Source organism: Sesamum indicum, linkage group LG6 (genome assembly GCF_026168435.1).
Source record: "Sesamum indicum cultivar Baizhima isolate 11 linkage group LG6, ASM2616843v1, whole genome shotgun sequence".
NCBI lineage: Eukaryota > Viridiplantae > Streptophyta > Magnoliopsida > Lamiales > Pedaliaceae > Sesamum > Sesamum indicum.
Window position 1 is genome coordinate 7547468 of NC_142662.1, and position 18719 is coordinate 7566186.

Here is an 18719-nt window from a genome sequence, read left to right on the forward strand (position 1 = left end):
GGGATGAAACAGATTTAATTGTGTAATAAATAATGTTTCTGCAAAAATCTATGTAAAACATTCTTATGAAAAAAATGAAAAATGTTGAAGAATACAACCTTGCAAGGGGCCGCTCTGTGAAATAGAAGAACATAAAGGACCAGAAAGAAAATACATCAAAAATAGCAAAAGAGTAGTTAAACTGAAAAATCCCAAACGCCCGTCAGCAGTTCCGGGGTCCCGATTGTCACGTCTCTTTTCTGGACCTCCTCTGCCGCCGGCAGATAGTTCACCTTTTTTAACCCCGGCCTTTCCGATATGGGTTCTTTGCAGTGTTAATGCACATCTTTAGAAGGTATCGGCTAAGGATGGAAGGAGTTGGTTATGAGGTAATTGTTGAGTTCATATCACTGCATACGCAATTGAGAGCTTTTCCTTTATTGTTTGCCACAATCTCTTACTTTCGGTGTAAGTTGGAAGATGTTGAGCAGACCCTCCTTCCCGCTATTCTCATGCATATTGGTAAGGCAATTAACAAGAAAATGAAATGGTATTAAGGGCATGATGCGACCTTCAATTCAGCCCAATTCTAGGGAAAATTCAACGACAATGTTAAAGTTGCATGAATGAATCAACTCGAGTATATTAACTTCAACTCCAACTCCTTGATAGAAAACTAGGCAAAACTTATATCAACGTGAGGAAGACATCACAAGTATATATCATCAGCTAAACCAAAGACAACCAGTTCTTGATTCACTACTACAAACAAATATAAGACTCAAATTTTTCAGGTTGAGAACATAACAAGACATCAGCCTTTATTGAACAATATGCTCAAACATGATCTCCTTGCCAAGATCACACAACCACAACCAGACGAGGATAAGATTAATGTTGATGTCGAAACCAGAACCAATTAATAAACAATGTATAAAATGAAGCAATCTAGATCACCATAAACAACTTCTTCAGATCATATCAGTAAGTACAAATTCTCTAGAAGAGCATAGATGGAGATAAAATGATCACCTTGATAACCAAGTCTACTAGTCTACATAATAGACTCCCTCAAATCAACAATTTAAATAAATTTTAGGCTGAAAGCCCATAACACATCACATTCTAAAACAACTCATAGCTCTATATCCAAAAGAAAAAAAAGAAGAATATATATCACAAATTAAAAGCAGAGCACACCTCCTCCATGAGTTGTTTAAATCACCACCATCCATAGACCACCTGAGTACACTTATCCTTAAGCCACCTAAAACTCTTCCTAAAAGACCCTTTAACTCTGCCTTCCACAGAGTAAACTTTGTAGCTGGCCACCCTTCTCTTCCTCTGAAACTCAGGATCATTAAAGCTCCAGGATTTTGAAGCTGATCCGTTGGTGCTCTTTCCCTTCTTGAGCTTCTGGGGCGGCACAGCCGGCGCCGGTTGCCCCACAGCGTCATAGTATGAAGAGGAGGAATAATAAGTATAAGAAGCACTGTAAGACCTGAAATCATTAGGCCTTGTGGTAGAGGGGGGTCCATAGCGAGGCTCTATTTGCATTTTTCCATCAGTGTAGTACTTTGATCTGTAGTCTGCCATGGTTTTCTTCAAGTTGCTTTGATGGGGTGAGGAAAAAGAAAAGCTTGAGGCTTGAATCTTGATTTTGAGTGTATGAGGAGTTGGCTGTGGGGATGGGAAAAAGTTGCTTGGGTTGTTTTGACAGGTAAGAAAAGAGGCAAAATTGGCAGAGTGGGGGGACAAAAGACAAACTGCCAAGAGGCAAGAGAGGAGAGAGGTTGGGTGGATTGGGTAATGGCTTTTGTTCTTTGATTTTTGAAAATTTTAGTGTGGAATTACGAGGAAGAATTTTTACTCAATTCAACTCAAATTGGATCAAATTAAATCAATTATCAAACAAGTGAAATATATATCAATCGAACTGTAAATATGTATTTGTAATTGATGTATATAATGTGGGCAATCACGCAATTTATCAAGAAACCCATTGTTAGACCGGTCGAACACACTATTTTATTCTTCATTGTTGTGTCACATGCACATGAACAGAAGATTTTATTTATAACTATCACAGACATAACTCGTAGGAATCAATTTATGTGCTAAGTTGTAGCGGGGTCTGTGATTTCCAGAACTTGAGATGAAACCATGTGGTCTTAGTTGTGTTTTCAGAACTTTTTTTTTTTATGTAAAAGAGAAAAACAAATTCAGATGGGTTTTCAAGAAATCAACAGGGCTCAGCTCAACCTTTTTATTGTCAAGAAAATGGAAAACATGGTGACAATTTTAATTTAATAGAAATAATTAGTCATAATGTAATTATTTTTGTGATGCAGCATGTGGTTCCGAAGCTATCATTCAGACTCATAATGGATGGGAGCATATGCTGGTTAAAGTCCCTTTTGGGTTTTGACAATTATGTCCAACGATTAAACCTTGTTGACATTTGACAAAGCAGCTACTTGACAATCAATAATTCAAGGCAACGACCTTCACTCCAATATTGTTTATTAATGAAAAAATGTTAAGAAAGTTTTCTCATATTTCTCTGTACATGATATTATTATATTCCTAGCTATTATTTGATCAAGTATTTTGTATTTTCTTTTAAAAGAAATGCAGATTCTTATATTTTTTCGAGAACAATATAGTATTTGAAGGTGCTTGAATCTAAAACACCACCCGGCAACGAGATGCGAATCACATCATTCATCCAAATGATGCTTAACTGATCAAGTTCCAAGTATTTCAACAAAGAACAAGCCTAAGAGAGTTTTTCCAGAAGAGAGATAACAAAGTAAGCTAACCGATGAGACCAAAAAGAAGAAACAAAATTGGTTGATCGCGACCAAATCAAATTCCACAATGACATTATGAGCTGAAAGCGCATTCTTCTGCGTAGCTAATTAGCCAACTTCAAATTTGTCCAATAGGATTTAAATGTTTCCTAATAAATCATCTCCAACAAGGAAAAATAGCACAAGATGTACGTGAAATGATGATCAAATATGGCAGTTGTCCGTTATGCTAACACAATCATCAAGAACATTGATTGATCCTACATGCTTTTGCCGCTGTATCCACCCATTCAAGCAAGCATGGTAGAGCAAGAGAGCAAGCTCTCCCTAAGCACAGGGAACATGAATACACTACTAGCAAGATGATGAACTCCAGCTCATCCATCCTACATATAGATTACTTTTAGACCATGCTCACAGGCTTGCCCAAGAAATGAAGGATCATGAGAAGCCTGGTCAATAACATCTCATACACTCCCCTTATGTTACTATCTGCAAGGGAATCTCCACATTCAAACATTTCCAGTAGCACATTTCCATCCAATACACATTACAGTAATTGATCTAAGCCGCCTCAAAATCCGATTGAGAGAGGATATTACAAAGCGGGTGGGTAACATAGATTAGCATTTGACAAGGCGCGCCAGCATATTTGTACACAAAGACCACATCCAACATCCTATACCAAGATCAAATAAAGTTTCATGACTACAAATAAACCATCACATGCACAAAATCTAAACCCAACTTCAAGACTCAATAAACTCCAACATCATCCAAATCTGCAGTTATTTTGGACAGAAAATACAAAAAATAAATAAAAAAAGAAACAAACCAAAAATTTTCAACAGTAGTTTTGAAACCCCATCACATGGGCAGATGCATAGCTCCCTCTGCAAATCACAGCACATGTATCTCCCATCCACGGTCCATTACACATTAAACTAGCCTATGAAATAAGACAGTAAAGTACTTCAAATAAGGAAGACAAACTCAGGGACCCAAAACCCCATTACAGGAGATCCGCAACATTTGCTGGCAGCTCCTCAATTACAACATTGTAGAACTTTTGTATATCAACAAGCATACGATCGTCGTCTTTGGTAACAAAGTTTATGGCGACACCCTTTCTACCAAACCGTCCACTTCGCCCAATACGATGCAGGTAGTTTTCAGGTTGAGTAGGCAGATCATAGTTGATAACAAGAGAGACTTGCTGGACATCAATACCACGGGCCAAGAGATCTGTGGTGATGAGAACTCGTGAAGAACCAGATCTGAATTCTCGCATGATGATATCTCTTGTATTCTGGTCCATGTCACCATGGGTGGCAGAGACTGTATGATCACGACTGCGCATCTTGTCAGTGAGCCAATCAACCTTGCGCCTGGTATTAACAAAGATAACACTCTGAGTGATGGCCAGGGTCTCGTAAAGATCGCAAAGGGTTTCAAGCTTCCATTCCTCCTTTTCCACATTAACATAAAACTGCTTGATACCCTCAAGGGTTAGCTCATCACGCTTTACAAGAATACGGACAGGCTTATTCATAAATTTCCTTGTAATTTCAAGGGCCTCGGGTGGCATGGTAGCCGAGAATACGCCAACTTGAATTTTCGGGGGCAGCAACTGGAAGATGTCATATATCTGGAAGAATAAAAGCCCACGTATTAGATGCAAAATGTGGAACTTATGGCACATCGATGAATCACTTTTGAGATCAACTGCTGGGGAAATAAGAATTATAATAGAGGATATAAGTTGATATCTGTGATCAAATACACAAACATGGCAGAGTTTGGTGCAATGAGAGAGCATTACTGACAATCAACAGTAACAAAAAAATAGTGTGAATGATGGAACATACACATTGAAAGTTCCAGATAGGGTAAAGAACAAGAAAACAGAACAAGAGAGCATAAGAGGAAGACCTGATCCTTGAACCCTCTCGAAAGCATTTCATCAGCTTCATCCAACACAAACATCTTAATGTAATCAGGGCGCAATGACTGCCTTCTCAACATGTCAAACACTCGACCAGGTGTACCAACCACAACATGAACCCCACTTGAAAGAATACGCTGATCTTCACGAACACTGGTACCTCCAACGCAAGCATGAACCTTAACACCAAGATAATCACCCAGTGCTCGCATGACCTTCTCAATTTGTTGTGCAAGTTCACGAGTGGGTGCCAGAACTAAAGCCTGGCATTCAACTACATTGTAATCTAATTGTTGCAGAATTCCAGAGCAGAAGGTTGCAGTTTTCCCAGTACCGGATTGAGCCTGTTGAATCACATCAAGCCCTTTGCAGAACGGAACAATTCCCCTCTGCTGAATTGCAGAGGGCTTCTCAAAACCTTCAAAAAACACAAACAAGATCTCCTTCCGTTCACCAATTAGAAGACTCAAATGGATAGCACACCACTAACTACATCCCAGGTTACAAAAGGTAAGAAATTGAAATCAGTTAGAAGCACAAAATTCAACTGTCCGCATGCGTTAACTCTAAGTTCACATTTTACCAGCCCAGAGAAGACAACACACACATAAGAAGGCTTCATAACGTCGTAAGTCAAATGAGGTTTCAGTAAAGACAAACCAAAAGATGGAAATTAGAGACGGAAGGAAAAAGGAGTAATGGAATAGGAAACGAGTCCAAAGACGAATGCAACAAGAATAGACTTCATCATATGAAAAATGCATAAATGACGAGTAGAAACATAGTACATTCAAAATCAATTCTTTATGTACCATAGGCATAGATGCCCCTAAGCAGATTTTCCTGCAAGCCCATAGCATCGAAACTGTCGTACACCTCATCATAACTTGTGAAGAATTCCTCGCCGTCAGTTCCAAGTCTGTGTCCAGCAATTCAGATTATCAAAAAGACAAGCAGCAGAAATTGTAAACCTGAACAACTTCTTCAGGCTAACATTCAGAAGAGTTGAAACCTATCAAAGAGGATGAGAACTTACAACTCATTCATTTTGGCATCAAATTGACGCGCGTCAAATTGAGAACCTTCAGGTGCCGCTCCAGCCATGACTGCCGAAAAAGAGAGGGGAAAAAAGAATAAACACGGGCAATAAGCTAGGTACTATAACAGACACAAATCCTGGAACGAAGATGAAAACATTTAACAAACTAAATATTAATTCACAAGTCACTGCACAATGTCGCTACTGCTCATAACACCAATACAAATATGAAGCTTAAAAGAAGATATCAGCTATATAATTGATGAAAACACTGACCCTGAGAAGGGTAAAAGATGGTTAAATTACATTTCATTAGTGAATGACATACACACAGACATTAAATGGCACCAAAATCAGATTATAGAGGCTTATCTTTCATATCATGCTTCCCACGTTAAATAATGACACTAATGAAGAGTTGAAGTTGCTCGACAAAAACCAGTAAATAGCTAACCCAAGGATGAGTAAGGATCTCTCGCATTACACATGTTCAAAGAAATTAAAGAATAGAATGGTCACGTTACCATGCTTGAAATGCAAATGCTACAACAATGTCATAAAAGAGGAAAGTCCACCAGCTCATCACCGCGTCAATGTAACAACTAACCAACACTCCAGCTGATTGGATAACACTTATATGGACAAACAAGAGCAAGCCAATGATAAGAACTTAGGTAACATAAGCAACAAACATTGTCCAGGTAAAAGCCAAAAAGTATATCGTAGTATTTGTTACTTCACAGGCAATTAAGTTCAAGGGGTGAACTATTTCATGGCAGTATATACACAAACACAACTCCAAGCCTATCTCACCAATTCAACTCTCATGAAACACAAAAGAGTTTTCAAGTAACGCCCTAAGGTCCCTAACTACAGTAAAAGAACCGGTGCGTTAGCAGACCAATAATACAGAACAGAATCAATAGCAAAAAGAAACTAAAAACGTCCAGATAAAAAAAAAAAACAAAAACGAAAAAATAAACCATCCAGTCATTTATGTTAAACAAAAACATCAGTCCAATAGCTGAGGAGGGAAAAGGAAAAGAACAAGATCGTCCACAACTTAAACAAAGAAACGCAATCAAAACAAGTAAGTAAACAAATTAAGCAAATAACCAGAAACAAAAGGATTCTACCACGCATCAAAACCAACTAAAAACTCAACCACGTACTTACTGAACTAAACGAACACCAAAATACAATAAAAAAATCTTACACACATATAAAAATAGAGATATAAAATAGTTTAACAAACTTACCTGACAACAATGGAAACTCGATTCGAGGAAAGATCGAAGAAGAAAAAAGAAACTGAGCAGCGTTCAAAGGTTGGGTTGAAGTGCGGATTTTTCCCAAAACTCCTCGGATCTGCGCCGCGGAGTTCAGGAGAAGAGAGTAGAAGAGAGAGTCCGGGAAGCGAGAATTGTAAAAGCAGTGCTTTCTTTTTTAGGGATTTGGATTGAACCTACTACGATCCCTTGTCTTGTTCTACTGAATTTCCGCTTCTGCCCCTGCCCCTTTGATTGCTTAACGGCGACGTCTTGTTATCATCGCAGAAGTGAACGCAGTCGTTTCGGGTGGTGGGGACTCAAAGTTGCGGTTTGGGCCAATTGTGAAGGCTCAAGAGTTGAAAATGGGTTCGGATTTGGCCCACTTCGGATCCATCAATCGCTTCACCTTTCATCTCTGCACGATGCATAGTGATTGGTGGGGGCGTTGTTATATATATATAGCTATTTTATGAAATTACTAAAATGTTAAATTCTTTAAAATAATTGTCAAACTAATTTTGGAGAATGAAAGTCATATTTTGAATTTGACGGGATATTAAAATGAATGACAAACAATAATCTTTCAAGATTAGCACGTTACAAAACTCCTAAGGATAAATGATTTTATATAATTGTTTATAGTCGGCGATGTTAGTTAAATATTTGTGATTATTTTTATTAATTTGTGACTCTTTCAGAATTTGATCCGCGTAATATTCTTGAAGGGGAGGTCTTGAGATTAGTCTTCTTTCAGTAATATTGAGTTCCACGAATAAGTTTGAATTTCACTTGATATGTAAATATTTATCTTATTTATCTCATTTTATATAAATTTATTATAATTTATATTAAAGTTTTTTTATATTAATGCATCACTCGAATTAATGTATTGTCGAATAGGTGTTCAGTTTATTGATACATTAATATAACCATGTAACTATTTTGTTTCTATTAAAAAAATTATTCTTTATCGAAATTGAAAATGATTATCATCCAACATTGAACAAGTATTAATTATATTGAATATTATATATATATATATATATATATATATTCAATAAATGATCATTCTAAACACTCAAATAAGGAGGTTGGCATGACAAATTTACATTTTAATGTGGATAAATTGCTTAATTAAATTTTATTTCCGTATTATATAAAAGTTGTATTGGATGAAAAGATGATTGTATATATGTATCAGATGACATTTCCTAAGAAATAAATAAATAAAATCGTGTGTTCAGTGGTATAGCTTCAGAATGAATTGGCGGACCATTCTCAGTGTTTGGTACCATTGATATATGGGCTAATTTCTTGAGAGATCCCCTATTTAGGCCCAATATACATAAACTTCCATTCATAAAAACTTTCTTCTTTGCGTTGGCCCACTTTAGGAGGTGGATATCTCAGAAGATAGTAATCAACTTATGAAAACGAAAAATAAATTATTTTACTAACATTAATTATATTTTTAAAAATAAAGAAGTACTTGTTTGCATTTTACATATGGATTCAATATCATTTTTCTTTCTTTTATTTGATAAAGGATTCCTTTTAGTCCATTAACATTCCAATCATCAGTCCATTGGAGATGATTTCCATCTCAGGGATTGGTGGAGTGTTGTCTCCCAGCAGTTGGAGTCTGCAGCGGATGAGGACATCTTCCTAGGATAAGAATATCTTTCTTAATTTTCGATAAGGTGGTTGAGGAGACACCTTCTTTTAGTCAGAATCCAAACTTTTATGATTTAGAGGTTACTTCTAGTTGGGGGGGCCCACGTGCCCGTGAGGAAGTGGCTGGTCCTTATCTGGTCCTATAGATTGTGCCCTTAGATGTTCTATGTAGATTTCACCTAGGTCACCCGTGGATATCAGGTGAGTTGGGCTTTAACTTTAACTGTGTGATTCCAAGTCCATAAGCTTCCTTGTAACTTGTGAAGCATTCTTGGATCAGGATCTCCTTAATTTGGGTCGATTGGATTTTTTTGACCAATTTATTTTCTAGGAGTGTTTTCTGTCGAAGGACTCCTTAGGAGTTCTACCCGAGGGGGCTTCTTAGGGGCACCCTGGGAACTTACCCAAGTTGAGCCTCCTGGGGAGTACCTTGAACCTTGCATTCCTTTGGACACTTTTTTCTTTTTGGACCACTTAGACCTCTTTGGACCATCTCATTTTTATGGGCATCATGTATAAATGCAGATGCCCATGCATCTAGCGATTCAATAACAAACCCAAATTGCCCAAGCGACCCAAAGAGACTCGATCTAAATTTATCAAGAGAAGCCAGTATGGTGGTCCTACCCATTTAGAGCCCAAACGGGCATAAAGCCATGTGATTGCATCTTACGAGTCCACGCAGGATGAACAATCGCTGCCACCTCACCCAAAAAATAGGAGAAAGGATATGCATTAGCCCCGAATTATGTCGAGACACATAGTGACACAAGAAATGAAACATGAATTTGCCCCCATCCAGAATGCAACCACTCGATCGAAAAGTCGGGCATCCCACCAGGCCTATCTCAATCAAATCCCAAAAATCGGGGATTCCCTCTTATCTCTCTTTATACCTCTTATCTCTCTTTATCCCTCAATTGCTTACAGATTGCAAGTTCTTATACAAATTTTAGTAACTTGAATTTATATCTTGCACACTTCTACTATGCTATTTTTATTCCTCTATTCGTTTACTATTTTTTTTTTAATTTCGTTATTAACATGGGCATTGAAGTGATAACTTCCTTTTTATAGATTTCGATAATTGAAGCTTGCAAAAACTAAAAAAAATCACATGTAATTAACTGAATTAGAATATTATTTTACTTGAATCAAATGCTATATTAAAATTTAACTTACTCTAATGATGTAGTACCACCAAAAGTACAAATTAAGAAATTATAATAAATAGTACATATGATTCAATATAATATTTGTGTAGAAATAAGAGTAATGACGTCTAAAAGGAATTGCAAGGTCGATCGCAGTCCGTCCAAGCTGTCTCTCATTAAAATTACGAAATTTAACAGATTATTTATTGGGAAAAGTAGGTGTGATCCCCACCGTGTATTTAAAAAAACAAAGACTGAGATTGTGGAGGGGCTGCAGCCACGACGAAAAGCTTGTGATGGTGCCACGTGGAACGTGGGCGTGCACCAACATCCCATGACATTCCCAGCCGAAAGTGAAAGATGAACATGCCAAACAACTCTCTCTCTTTGACCATTCACCCAAATATTATCTTCATTCTTCCTTCCTCTGCTCCCCACAACATTCTCATCTTTTTTATTCTTTTTTGGTTTTTCCATTTTTCTGATTACAAAAAATAAAACTAAGAAGACATCCCACATCGTTAAACCACAATGATTAATGGTGCAATATTCTCACTAATCATACCAACTTTGTTCCTACCATTCACCAAACTCCTTTTCTTTTTCCATAAATTTTCTTCAATAAGATTGGGGATTGTTACCATAGTTAATCCCTAAATCCTCTTTAAAATAATCTATTGCAGGAGGAGAGAGAGAGAGAGAGAGAGATTAGGGGATGCAATGCATGCATAAGTGGAAGCAAATAATAATAATAATAGTGCTAGAAGAGGAAAGTCATGGGAAGGGCAATAGCAGCTCAGAGGAATCCACCACTTCCATAAAGGGAAAGCTCCTCTGTTATGCTATGTGTTATCCACCACTGTACGCTGTACCCACATCATCTCATCATTGGATCACCAACCTATTACCAAGTACAATCATATATATGCGCTAATCAAATCACCTTCTCTAATTACATGGATTACTGATTAATTAATACTCCACCCCCGTTAACCACCAACAACTGTTCATCATGCCACCCTCACTCTACACTAACCCATCATCATCCTCATCATCATCATCATTTAATTAATTAATTAATTAATTAATTAATTATGTATACCTGTTCTTCAAGTGGCTGCATGTTTTCCATTCGCATCAATATCGATATTAATCATACTTATATCAATATTTTAGCATAATTATATATGAGGTGTTATTAATTGAGCTTAAGTGGATTAGTTTAATTTCATTAACACAAATTCAAACATATAAGTAATTAACTACAAAAACTTGAGTCAGATCACACTAGATATGCAACGTGCATATCCAAATTAAATACAATCTTTGGGTGAAATTATATTTTTTTATCTTTTAACTTAGTTTTTTTTTTTTACTTTTTATTCAATTAATTAAGAAATTCTCACTTTTTATTACATAATTTCTAAATAGTAATACTTTTTGCCTCACGGCACCTTTTCATTTGACATTTTAAGGAAATTATTATTTTTTGTCCTATAAAAAAAATAATACTTTAGGTTTCATGTACTTAATGGCCACATGATCATTCTGTCAAATATCTATGTTTAAAAATTACGATATTAAAGTGAGAATCCGATAACCATTAATAGAATAAAAAATAGAAAGATCCAAAATTACGGGACAAAAAAATATTATTCCCCTATAAACCTCCTATTAAATTAATTTTAAATTTAAATTTCAATAACCACGGACTATTTTAATTAACCCATAGTCACCACTAACAAAAGTCATTTATATTCGACCAACTAATTAAATTCTGTTGCTTGCCAAATAAAGTGAGATTAGATACCTTAATTATTCATCAACCCTAATTAAAATATTACATGAAGTTATTCTCTTGACAAAAATTGAAATCAGTACTTAATCTTCAACTTAATAGAATATTAACCATGATTAAAAGGCTAATAAGCTAAATTACGATTGACTAAATCTCATGACATATATATCCCATACACTATATATTAATAATAATAATATAAGTGTGAATGGAAAAAAGTGCATGCATGATTGTAAAATAAAAAATAAAAAAAAGTGAGAGGAACCAACCAAATCACATCATGGTTGGATTCCACTTTAAATACCTTAGCACGTACGTACGCCATAAGAGGGGGGTTGGGGTGGGTGGGGATATTGTGACTGACACTCCCGCAAACTACGCCTTTGTAGCTATGATTCGGAACATTTGGTTGAGGAATATTATTATTTAATTTGGTAGTTAATTAAATTAATGAAAAGCGTATATACTTTGAAGCCGCACAAGATCTACGCGTGGTTTATACCACTCACTCTCTGTTGAGCTCCCATTGGCTGTTGCCTATTGGTCATTGGTTCATCCCCCCCCCCCCCCCCCACCCCGCCTTTATCTTTTCTCTTTATCTACGTATGCTACCCTGCTCCTCACAATTTGTCAACTTACCTTTCATACAATTATTTTATAATTATTTACTAAGTAGCGTACAAAAACTGAATCGAGTCGAATATATTTTTATTATTTTATCAAAATTAAAAAGTAATACTGTAAGAGTTTAGAAGAGTCGATTAATAATTGAATCGATCAAGAATTAAATTTTAAATGGGTCTAAAATTTTATACTGTGTTTAATTTTTGTCTTAGACAAAATAAGGAAATCTTAACTTATCTTTAAGATTTTAACAAATATCACTTAAATAAAATTACTATTACGGGCATGATGTAATTAGTTTAATAATAGATCTTAGAAATTGAGGGAAAGTGCATGGAAGATTAAAAAATGATGAAGTGAGAGGTGGGCAATATATATATATATATATATATTCTCCTGAAATGGAATCATATATATATATATTAGGATTCCATATTGTGGAAGCAAAGATGCAGAATGAAAGGAGGAGAGAGGAGAGAGGAGGCATTAAGAATATGAATTGTCTATCCGTAACATCATCACCACCATTCATCCATCACTTCACTTCACCCCATCCGTTCCTTCCTAATTTCATATACTTTATGTTACTGTCACCCGCTAATATTATGTATTTTACATATTTTTGCAACTTGAAATCAAAGCATCAACATATTCTATCCTACTCAATAATTTCCTTTTTAATTTCCTTTATCATTTATTGATTAATATTTAATTAAATATGAATCTAAATAATAAGTAGCTAGTGCTGTTATGGTTTATATGATTAATTGTTGTTGCACGTGTCTCACACAAATATATAACAAAATTAAAATTATAGTGTGAAGAGAAAATAAATTTGAAAAGAAAAAAATCAAAGTGTGAAGAGAAAGAAAAAACCCCTATGAGAAGAAAGAAGCATGGAATATCAGGTCAGCTGAGTGAGAAAAAACAAATTGTAATTATGGATTTTATTAAAAAAATATGAAAATTTTGTGATAAAACGAAATATGGAGAATTGTAATTGTGAGATAGTGAAAAAAATATTGAAATTATTAGTTTGGCTATTTTCTTTTAAGAAAATAAATGAATTAAAAGATAAATTTGGATATTAGAACATAATAACTATTATTTGAATAATTATGATTAGTTTAATAAGAAGTACATATATTTTTAGTCAATTTTGAGTTCTTGATCAAGCTTCATCTAAATTTGACCAGCCGAAATATGTACAGCTAGTTGAGCTAACTAATTGGAATTGGCCCCACAACCAGACAGTTAGTATGAAAAAAATGGGATTTGACATGGGATTACCCAATCATTCCAAAGTTGGTACCATGTAGGAACGGTTATTGGCACTCAAGATGAATGAAAGATAGTCGATGACGTCGTGATCCTCAATTTTTATGTGTTACTTTTTTGGCACGGCAAAATCATTACTAGAGGTGTTCCAAAAAAGCTATTACAATTTTCGTTCCAAATACCAATCTAAATTTGGAACGGTAAAATATTGGAACTCTGTTTGGAATATTTTATTAAAATTAGTGATAGTATTGAGATGACCGTTGCTATATGTGGTACAATGAATGTAAAAGAAATGACATTTAGTAAAATGTATTTCAAAATGAGATGCAATTTAAAACAATATTAGTACGCATATGCACTAGTCTTACAAAACCTGTTCCTAAGTATGATTTCTATTTGAAAATTATTGTGTTACAATGACCTTGACTAAATTAATTCCACTTGAAAGCGATTTTTTATGTAATATTAATAATGTATTACTACTATTGAGAACGATTTTGGGAAAAATACGAAAAAAGAGCATGTTCCATTAAAAGCAATTATTAAGCTAAAACTAAGTCATATTGTATATATATATATATATATATATATATATATATATACTGTCATAAAATAAAAAGACTTTTAGATCTAAAGTGATAGATTTGATACCACCACACTACCGACGAGGTCTCGTGACTTTAAGATCTTGGGGTTCGAACCCCATCAATATGAGGATATTATTCTAATTTAATGGGTAAAATGCTTTTTAAGTTCCATAAAATAAAGGTAGAATTATTTTGTTACCATAACTATGACAGGTGTCGTTTTTAGTCCCATAAAACTCATAATCACGTATTTTTAGTCCCAAAAATCATGTGCAGTGTGGTTTTTGTACTAAAAAAATATTGTTTGGGACGTGATTTTAAGTTTTATGGGACTAAAAAGACGTGATTTTAAGTTTTTGGGACTGAAAGCTTCTTCACCTGCCATAATTGTTGTGGTGCCAAAAAAAAATTCTGCCCTTATTTTATGGGACTAAAAAATATTTCGCCCCTTATTTAATATTAAGTGTTGTCTACTTTAATAATAGTTATTGATTATATGTAGTTACATGATGTTGATGATTAGTATTTATATGATTGTTATAATAGTCACCTTCAATCTATATAATAGTACAAAATCGCATTGACAAATAATATACTAGCTCATTCACTTGTATGGCAAAAATTAAAAAATTATAATTTATATTCCACAACTTGATTTCTTTGAGTTTTTTATCCTATTATTTTAATTCACCAAATTTAATCCTATAAATCACAAAAGTTTATAATTTTAATTCCAACTACAAATTTCATTAAAAATTTTATGGAGAGAGCACATAATTTACACGTCCTCTGTTGAGTAACTGATTTAATGGAGAGAGAGCACACGCTTTTGTTAAATATTTAACAAAATTTATGATTGGAACTAAAATTATAAGTTTTTGTGATATATAGGACTAAATATGATGAGAACTCAAACAATGAAACCAAATTTATTTAAAAAAATAAAAAATCATGGGACATAAATTATAATTTTTTCACAAAAAATTTGATAAATTTAAAGCATATAAGATTGCTATATCGTCTAATAAAACTTTAAATCAATACTTCTATATATAAGTTAATTAATTAAAATTTTTATTCAACACGGGATTCATAAGAAAAGATAAATCATACACTATAATTAATTGTTTTAACCCTAATTTGGTATTAAATATATAAATAAGACAACAAATTAAATGAGATTTAAAAGAATATTTGAAGAAATTCATTAAGCTATATATATTACAGAGATAATAAATAATTAAAATGAAACTAAAATAAAAAAAAAATGTATTTGAGTGATTACCACCCGTAGGTCATGAGTGGAAGAACAAATATATATTAATTATATATATATGGAGCTCCAGTTCAAGATTAATATAATTATATCATATTGTAACCTAATTAATTTGAACTTCAAAGACATTAAATATATAGCTAATTAAAAGATGTTGATTTGAAACACTAACAGACGTCATAATTCACTAGAGATTATTTAAATCAAAATGAGAAAAGATATGTGTATATGTATGTATGTATGTATATATATGTATCTAGATTGTTGCACATATATATAGATATAGATATAGATATTTGTGAGATATCCTTATCGTCCTCTTTGACCCTTTACGGCCAGTACTGCCATCTAGTGGCGACGGCATTGGATTTATCCTCTCCCCCCTCCCACCCCCCAGACCTCTCTCTCACGCCTATCAAAACCAAACATATATATATATATATATATATCAATCAGTTGACCACACTAAATATATATGAGACTGCATATATACATATAAATATATAATTAATTAAGGAGACTTCAATAAACATTTAGAATTACAAGGTGCATTGATATGTGTACTTATTAATATTTCTCATCATCATCATCATCATCATCATCATCTATTTCTTTCCTTTTCCCCTTGTTTATTATCATTATTTTTAGAGATATATATACTAATTTAATTCTTGATCTTGTTAATTTGTAACCCTAAAAGAAAAAGATTCTTGTTGGGGGAGGATGACAGGCATCAGAGAATAGAGATGATGATGATGATGATATATATATACACAACATATACATACATTTATGGGTGGGGTGGGGTGGTGGTGGGGTGTGTTGCAATAAAATATTGGGACAGGGGCATGAAAAGATAAACCCACATTTATTCCATAGGGGGTGGGGGGTAGGGAGGGAACCGTTAAGGCTTTGAGGTTGGCCTATATAAAGTGCACGCATTGCGCCTCGATTCTTCCCACATCAAAATCAAAAGCAGTGTTCCTTTTCTAATGGAACAGTACCACTGCTCCTCTCTCTCCCCCCATCCCCTCTTTCACCCTTTCCAAATTTAGGGTTTCTCCTCCTCTGCCGCTAACACCGCGCGCCGTAATTCTTGCTGCTTAATATGTATACATACGCACGCACATGTGCGTGTATGTTTAATTCCATCGAATTTGTAAGGGTAATAAGGGAGGTGACAGAAGAGAGTGAGCACACATGGTGTTTTCTTGCATGAATGATTCCACATGCTTGAAGCTATGGGTGCTCACTCTCTCTCTGTCACCCCCACCACTCTCTCTCTCTCTCTCTCTCTCTCTCTCTCTTCACACACAGTGTTTGGTGTTTCTGCAGTTCTGCATGTGTTTATTTTCCCTCCCTTTGTGATTAATTTTCTTACTCTTAATTCTTTGTGTTGATGCTACAATTTTTTTTTCTTCATTTCCTACTGATCTGCTGTAATTTTGCGAATCCATTACCGTTTTATGTCTTTATAACATGTTCTGATAAAGCTTTCTTTCCCATCGAGGTGTATTTTCAAGATTCTTCACATCAAGACCGCTCCGTCAGAGTTGTTAATCTTGGATTTTCTTAAATTGGAGGAGAAAATCAATTAAAGGGGTTTAGGGTTTAGCGATTTGGTGTGATATTGAGATGGATTGTTGTGTATCAATTTCAGACAAAATTCCAGATCTTGAGAAAGCCCCGCGCGCAATTGTTTCAAATTAATATAATACGTACTCCTAATTCTCTAATTCCTCGTATAAATATATGTAGTACATAGTGGTGGTTAATTTGTATGTATGGTAGTGTTTCCCTGATGGTATATTGAACAAATCTGTCTGACAATTAGTAGCAAGCTGTACTCGCCATTTAGTTTGTGTAAACGGGGGATCGAGTGTTTATTGTGCTTCTATCTCTTGATCATGATGTGTTCAAGTTAATTTCTTCTTCTTTCTCTGTTTCAAACCATATGAAACAAATGTTACTTCTCAGTGAGCTGGTTAGTTTAATATATATAATTCAATCAACAGAAACACACACACACACTCTCATGCATTTATATATACTATGATTGACAAGTGTCTGATTAATGAATCGAGTTTATGTATATAATTGCTAGTAGTATAATTAATTCAACAAGTTTTCTGTTTAATTATAACTAGCTAGAACTATCCATCTACTAATTTTCATTATTTGACTGAAATATATCAACTATATAAACTAGCTACAACTCCTCTATTCCCCTCAATTATTTCTCAGGTAGTTTTTCTCTTGGTTTGTGGGCGTCGACACCCGATTAATGTAGTTCTTGAGGTATATTTATATGATCATCAGTTGTTTAACCCGAAATCGTACAATATACACACACACAGAGAGAGAGAGAGAGAGGGACTAATTGAAGTCAAATTAATGTCTTGCAATCTTTTGTTTGATTTGATTATAATCTGATTGGAAAACTTTCCAAATAATGTCTAACATACTTTTGTTGCAGCACCTATATTTGCAGCAATGGGTTCCAGAGGGTACAAGTTAACAACCTTATTGGAAGGACTAATAATAGCAAAGTGATCAATCAATTCTTGTGATAATTATAAATTCAAGACATGCAAGTGGGAGAGGGGAATTAAGGGAATATACATACATAGATATATATATATATATATATATATATATGCTTGCTCCGTGTTCACTTTCTATTTTATTGTATTTAGGGTTTCAGGCATTCACTCTGCCTAGTTAATTCCCACTATCAATGTAGATCAGATTCCATTTACGTATAACATCATCTATACGTATACTTGTACATACGCCTCTGTACTGTATATCACCTTTAATTGGATATGCAATTGTTTTCTTTTCTAGGTTTTTGTTGTTCTTTTGATGATATAGTTTTCCTGATTTGATGACAATATTAATTATGTGTGATGTGAGAGGTAGAGACGACATGCATGCTTGAGTTTGAAAGATATGTAGACCATTCCACATTCTTGATTTTGTACTTGCAGAGACATGGGCGGGTCAGATTTAAGGATAAAAAAGGCCCTATTTCTGTACGTGATGAGCATATATTAATTATTTGAACTGAGGATCAAAGAAGAGATCATATATCGAAATATAAATGATCTGTTATTGGGAATATTACATTTAATTAAGTTAAATTTCAGAGCTGGACCACTCTACCTACACCTAATTCTAGTCTTTATTTCTCTCTTTTCGATTACTTCATCTCATGTTCAAATTTTGTTCAATGCAGTCTATTAATACTATATATATATATATATTATTCAGTTTAT

General features: G+C 34.4%; 2 protein-coding genes and 1 long non-coding RNA gene across 3 annotated transcripts; 1 reads left to right on the top strand and 2 right to left on the bottom strand.

The window, feature by feature from the left end:
- Positions 1–928: 928 nt before the first annotated feature.
- LOC148787684 (ABC family ABC transporter, putative (DUF3511)) lies at positions 929–1747 on the bottom strand. Its single transcript, XM_088881249.1, has one exon. It carries the CDS (start codon positions 1573–1575, stop codon positions 1201–1203), a length of 375 nt encoding a protein of 124 aa, XP_088737375.1. The 5' UTR covers positions 1576–1747; the 3' UTR covers positions 929–1200.
- A 1783-nt stretch (positions 1748–3530) lies between these two features.
- Positions 3531–7218, bottom strand: LOC105164658 (eukaryotic initiation factor 4A-2). The gene is made up of 5 exons (XM_011083365.3): positions 7036–7218; positions 5774–5843; positions 5550–5656; positions 4725–5155; positions 3531–4440 (listed from the first exon to the last, which is right to left on the bottom strand). Exons 2-5 carry the CDS (start codon positions 5839–5841, stop codon positions 3805–3807), a joined length of 1242 nt encoding a protein of 413 aa, XP_011081667.2. The 5' UTR covers positions 5842–5843; positions 7036–7218; the 3' UTR covers positions 3531–3804.
- A 9088-nt stretch (positions 7219–16306) lies between these two features.
- Positions 16307–18287, top strand: LOC110012179 (uncharacterized). Its single transcript, XR_002287338.2, has 2 exons — positions 16307–16600; positions 16965–18287. It is a non-coding gene; the product is annotated as an uncharacterized LOC110012179 (long non-coding RNA).
- The last annotated feature ends 432 nt before the right edge of the window (positions 18288–18719 follow it).

What these genes read in the sequence shown, in the direction of transcription:
- LOC148787684 (XM_088881249.1), bottom strand. Translation starts at nt 1,575, where the DNA reads ATGGCAGACTACAGATCAAAGTACTACACTGATGGAAAAATGCAAATA.
- LOC105164658 (XM_011083365.3), bottom strand. Translation starts at nt 5,841, where the DNA reads ATGGCTGGAGCGGCACCTGAAGGTTCTCAATTTGACGCGCGTCAATTT. An exon ending in TAGGGGCATCTATGCCTATG is followed by an intron (nt 5,156 to 5,549) that starts GTACATAAAGAA and finishes TGTTTTTTGAAG; the next exon opens with GTTTTGAGAAGCCCTCTGCA. An exon ending in CGAGAGGGTTCAAGGATCAG is followed by an intron (nt 4,441 to 4,724) that starts GTCTTCCTCTTA and finishes TTATTCTTCCAG; the next exon opens with ATATATGACATCTTCCAGTT.